This window comes from Polistes canadensis, unplaced genomic scaffold, assembly GCF_001313835.1.
Source record: "Polistes canadensis isolate GaletaPanama2010 unplaced genomic scaffold, ASM131383v1 scaffold_21, whole genome shotgun sequence".
Classification (NCBI taxonomy): Eukaryota; Metazoa; Arthropoda; class Insecta; order Hymenoptera; family Vespidae; genus Polistes; species Polistes canadensis.
The window spans coordinates 254,603-260,297 of record NW_014569568.1 but is presented as its reverse complement, the minus strand read 5'-3'; the positions used below and the strand labels follow the sequence as shown (position 1 = coordinate 260,297).

General features: G+C 35.4%; 1 protein-coding gene across 1 annotated transcript; it reads right to left on the bottom strand.

Moving 5' to 3' along the window:
• Positions 1 to 1,058: 1,058 nt before the first annotated feature.
• LOC106793919 (cytochrome P450 307a1-like) lies at positions 1,059 to 4,456 on the bottom strand. Its single transcript, XM_014761210.1, has 3 exons — positions 4,054 to 4,456; positions 1,571 to 2,362; positions 1,059 to 1,417 (listed from the first exon to the last, which is right to left on the bottom strand). Exons 1-3 carry the CDS (start codon positions 4,454 to 4,456, stop codon positions 1,059 to 1,061), a joined length of 1,554 nt encoding a protein of 517 aa, XP_014616696.1.
• Positions 4,457 to 5,695: the final 1,239 nt, after the last annotated feature.

The following is a 5,695-nucleotide window of genomic DNA, read 5'->3' as shown; positions in this document are numbered from 1 at the left end:
ATTTCTTTTTTTTTTGTCAATAATCATTAGACACGTTTAAATATATACTACGATTCTACTCTTTTTCTTTTCTTTATCACATCTTCATATATATATATTTTTTAAATTAAATAATAGAAATATAATAAACATTCGCACGATTATTTTCAATCCTGGCATATATATATATGAAATTTGAGAAAAGAAGGACTCGTTTATAAATCATTCGTTCAAATAATTCGCGTCAATGACGACAATTAGATCAAATTTGCTATCTTAATTTTCTAATAATGTCAGTAAAGCTCTCCCCTCTAACGATATGGAAGATCGTTTTAATCTTCACACACACACACATTCACTGATAATTATATAATATATTTATAATTCGATTTAAGTGGAAATTCTTCTTCGCATTTCTTTTTTTTTTTAACCTCCTTTTGTTTGTTTGTTTTTTCTTTTAATTATTATTATTATCTTTTGTTTAAATCCGACCTAACTTTTAAATATCAATAAAGTTTCTTCGATATATCGGAAGATTCTTCTCGATCGATCGTCAAAGGAAATTTCATATTTCGGACAATCCGTTTCTTCTTTTTTTCTTTTTTTTTTTTTTTAATATATATATTCTACATTCGAGGAGAATCTTCTTTGGCAACTATCTCTCTCTTTTTTTCTCTCTCTCTTTCTCTCTCTCTCTCTCTCTCTCTTTCTTTCTTTATTTCTTTGAAATTATTCTATCAATGATCGGAAAATTCTTATTAATTTTTATAAATAAAAGTTTAAACGACAATATAATATTATTTGTTAATTATAAATCAGTACGAATATTTCTAATTAACGACAATGATATTTTTGATTTCTATTAGAAAGAAAAATTGTGAAAGAATTATATAATATTATCATATTTATAAATCGATAAGAGAATTTTCCGATCAAAAATTTCACATTTGTTATTCTTCGTTTACGAAAAAAAGAAAGAGAGAGAGAGAGAGAGAGAAATCGTATAGATCGTTTCACAATCAAAGGCTAATTTAAGATTAAAAATATTCGTGATAAAAGTATCTCGATGATGATAATAATTAATTGTTATCCGATCTGGATGATTTATATCGTCTTTCAACGAATCGAAAATGAAATGTTTTTTCCGGCAATGCCAAAGTACCAATGGGTACTTTATAAATTTCATTATTAGCCGGCAATATCGTAAAGTTTTTCAACAATGTGGCAATAGTTGAAAAACTTATATACTGAACCATTTTATAACCCATGCACGATCTTCTACCACCGCCAAATGGTAAAAAGTGTTCTGGTTTGTGAAGTCTACCATCACGTAGGAACCTTTCGGGCATGAATTCTTGGGGCGAGATCCAAAGTTCGTCGGACATGTTTAATTCGTAATTGTTTAAAAATATAAACGTGTCCTTTTCGATTCTGTAACCTGTAAAACACAGAAACAAACACACATACACAAACATGATATATAAATAATTTTATATTAATATAAAATTGAGAGAGAAAGAGAGAGAGAAAAAAAGAAAAATATATATGAGAAAAATGTATAACGAATAAAAATTTGATTTTAAATATTTACCTGCGATCGAACTTTCTTGATTGGCCACGTGAGGTACGATAGGACTGGCAATCAGCCTGATAGCTTCCAAAATGATAGCTTCGGTGTAAGGCATGACACTTCTGTTTCCTAATCCAACAAATTTCTCATCGATAACAACCGAATCGATTTCTCTTTGAGCTGTTTGTTGTATGTGCGGTCTGCTAGCCAAAAATCCAAGGATTTTCACGAGAAGATTACCGACAGCCGAATGACCACCAATGATATCTTCCAAAGCAAACATGGCAACGTCCCAAGACATGGTTGGTTCGGAATCGGTTTTAACATGATTTATCAAACAATCTATGTAATCATTTTCTGGTATGACAGATGTCCATTTGTTCAATCTTTCCTCGATAATATCCTCGTCGACGAATTGACGAATCTCGTGACTCCAATTGGCCATTCTGGCCATGTTACGTTGATGCAATGGCATCAGGAATGGCATGAAATCGGCCGCGTAACCTTGATTAACTTCGTAAAATACTTTATCGAAATTGTCAACCATTTTGCGAAATGGTTTGTAGTCGAATGGGAAACTCTTCGAGCAGAAATATTTCACGAATACGCTAGCACAGGTATGCAGTACCAATGGTTTTGCGTGTAAGCTACCACCCGAATACGAGCTCAAATGATTCATCATAATCTCTAATTCGGCACCTATTATATCGTTCAATTGATTGTAACGCATCGTGAATGAACGAGGAAACGTGTGAGCTCTCAGCATCTCTCGACGTGTCTTTTGTAATTCGGACCAATTGCAAAATGCAAGAGCTGCAAATAAAATCAAACAAACAATATTAATGATCAGTACACATTTTTACGATTCGGAGATTTTTTTACTTTTTTTTCTTTCTTTTTTTTTTACGAGCACGTAATACGAGAAAGAAAATCGAGACTTGACATTAAACTTGACCTTAATTCAGAATCCAACGTCAATTTGTCGTTTGGCGAAATTTCATCGGGTAGAAAGGGAACGAGAAGAAAAAAAAAAGAAAAAAAAAAATTATGCGTGCACGCAATTATCCCTCTCTCTCTCTCTCTCTTTCTCTCTCTTTTTCTTAATCTTCCTTCTCCTTTTACAACGGCGAATAGATCGTGAAAAACGCGGAAATGCAAGGTCGGTGGTACTGAAATAACTAACAGCTAAGCCTTTAGACGATTTAAGTTGACTCGACAAAAATGAATAATTTAACAAATCGCGTTATCCGTCTCTCTACCGTGTATGTGTGTGTGTATAGTTTTTTTCTGTTTTTAATATTAATTTTACAAATTAAACTTTAATATCGCGCGTCTCGATCGCGTAATTAATTCGACGAATAACAGTAAACGTAATTTTGTTTATACGCAAACTTGTGATTAATCGTTTAGATAAATATAAAATAAAATTCAATTATTTACTTCTTTCGTCTCGTACAAAAATATAATTATTAATAAATAAGTATCGTAAGAAAATTGGACATTAAAAAGAACTAGAACTTAGTTTTGATTAATTGGACGTTTCGTACCTTTATTGTGGTACACGATACTTATTTATTAATAAAATAAAATAAAAGAAAAAAAAAGAAAAAATAAAATAAAAGGAAAGGGGAAAGAATCTTCCCGTTGGATCTTGATGCATATCGAGGAACGAAACCCCCATCATCAACCTTGATCCTGTTTACGAGCGGGGAACTCGTTACGAGTCTGGAACGCGTGAAAGTGGTAACGTGACCTCTAACAGCCAGTGGTACTTGAACTTGGTACCGCTTCAACATTCCGCGACCTTAACACGAGTTTCGTCCCGCAACAGATCGGGGAGGATCCCTTCCGTCCGTCCGTCCGTCCGTCTGTTCGTTTATACGTCCGTACGTCCACACGTTTAACCATCACTCGACACGAGTTTTATTCCTTCTTGCCGATAAGCAAACTCGCGATAATTTAAACTCGTATGCGTTATAATAGTCCGACCGGATCCGTTCACGTGTCGTCGCGTACTATAGCAGCAAGGTCGTTAGCATGAGGAACGAGTTTTTGGCCCGTTTCAAAAAAAAGGTACACAAGTATTTTGTTGTTGATTCGATTTTTTTTCTCTCATATCTTTTTTTTTCTTTTTTTTCGTAATTGCAACACTAGAGACAGAGAGAGAGAGAGAGTTTATTTTGTGAAAACATATGTGGACGCGTTGTAACTATGTCAGCAAATATTTTCTTCTTTTTTTTTCTTTTTTTTAATTTAATATTAAACGGTATCGATGTTTTTTCTCTATTGCATCGGATCAAATGACTCTTTCGTCTTCGAATAGATTAAAATAAAAAAAATATATATATATATATATATCATTTATGCAATAAAAATTGTCGACTAACAAAACGTTATTATAACTTGTAAGAAATGTTGTCAACAATTTGACAACCAATCGCTTGATACGCGTATAAAAATGTTATAAATTTTATAAAAAGTAAAAAGTAAAAAATAAAACTCACAATTCTCCTTGTTACCGCAGAACAATAGATGATAACGAATGAAATTAGGCCTGGAATCAAAGTGCGGTCCCTTGGTGAATAATACTTCTTTAATATTTTCTAATCCATTGACAACGACGCAAGGAACCGATCCCATTTTCAGTTTGATCACTTGGCTGTCGTAGACCTTGACAAGATCGGCAAATGCTTTGTAAGGCACATCGTAACGTCCAAGTATATGAAGGGATCCCAAAATTGGCCATGGTTTTGGACCGGGTGGTTCTGGTAATAATGATCCCTCGGAGTAAAGGATTTTCCCTCGTTTATTAGACTTTCCTGATCTGATATAATCGATCAGGATAAATATTAATGCTAATACGGTAATAGCGATAAGGAAGGAAGTTGTCAAACTTAGCGACAGCATATCTTCAGGTGTATATTTTAATCACCCACAAATTATAATATACTTTTTTTTTTATAATATCTCTTTTTTTCTTTCCCTTTTTTCTTAATTCCTTTTCACTCGACGCAAGTATACGCGAATGGCGAGGGGTGCGTAAAAAGAAAGAAATAATAAAAGATAAGAATATTACTCCGAAAGAGAACAAAACAACAAAATTTCAATCGAATGAAATAATGAAAATTAAAAGATTTTTATAATTGTAACCCGGTTATACAATTTTGGGGATGGGGAATACAACATTGGCCGCGAATACACTCAAGTAACACGTTTCAGATCTCTTGTTGATTGGTTGATTGGTTGGTTTCTGATATACCGGTAACTTTCTTCTTTTTAACGATGACGATGACGATGACGGTGACGATGAATCTTATCAAATAGTAGTAGTAGTAGCAGTCGTAGTAGTAGTTAGAGATAGAAGAAAAATGATTGGCACGTTAGTTGTAATTGCCTTTTCTCTTTCTCTCTCTCTCTCTTGGCGTTGTGTGTTGTCCTGACGTAGTCCCGTCTGTGAACGGTCTGCCGATCTGACTCGGTCTGTGGGGATAGGATGGTTGCCCGGCTATCTTATATAGCCGGTAATGTGGTCTGTATAATGCAGCAGTCAGCACATTTGCGTCGCCTGTGCCTCAACCCCATACATATGGATTCGTGTGAGAGAGGACTTGAACAGTGGCAGGGGAGGTGGACACGGTTTCTCTCTCTTTCCCTCTCCCTCTCCCCTTCTCTCTCTCTCTCTCTCTCTCTCTTTCCTACACTGTACGCTGACCATCATTTATCTCTCTCTCTCTCTCTCTTTCTTTATTGAGTATTCCCTTGCCCCCTTGTTCCCTTTCTCGGAGGACCAATTTAGCGAAAACGTCGAGACGACGTTTGGATCGATAATCGATAAGACAAATGAAACGGGTTTAAGGGAAGAAGACCCACCCCTCTTTTAATGAAAACAAAGACGAACTGTGTGTGTGCACACCAGAGTAGAACCTAATGGAAAAAGGAAGAAGAGGAAAAAGAAGAAGAGGAGGAGGAGGAGGAGGAGGAACGAGTTGAGATCGTTGAAGTAGTCGTTTGAGTGGGGCGATGGATTGAGGAGGAGAGGACGGGGGGTTATGGGGGGTTTGGAGACAGGCCCCGTAGGGCCGATCCAAGGGACGCTTCTTGCCCTTGACTTCTCTCCTTAAGGTGCCATCAGCTTTTCTGGCAAGG

What these genes read in the sequence shown, in the direction of transcription:
- LOC106793919 (XM_014761210.1), bottom strand. Translation starts at nt 4,456, where the DNA reads ATGCTGTCGCTAAGTTTGACAACTTCCTTCCTTATCGCTATTACCGTA. An exon ending in CTGCGGTAACAAGGAGAATT is followed by an intron (nt 2,363 to 4,053) that starts GTGAGTTTTATT and finishes TTTTATTTGCAG; the next exon opens with CTCTTGCATTTTGCAATTGG. An exon ending in TCAAGAAAGTTCGATCGCAG is followed by an intron (nt 1,418 to 1,570) that starts GTAAATATTTAA and finishes TGTGTTTTACAG; the next exon opens with GTTACAGAATCGAAAAGGAC.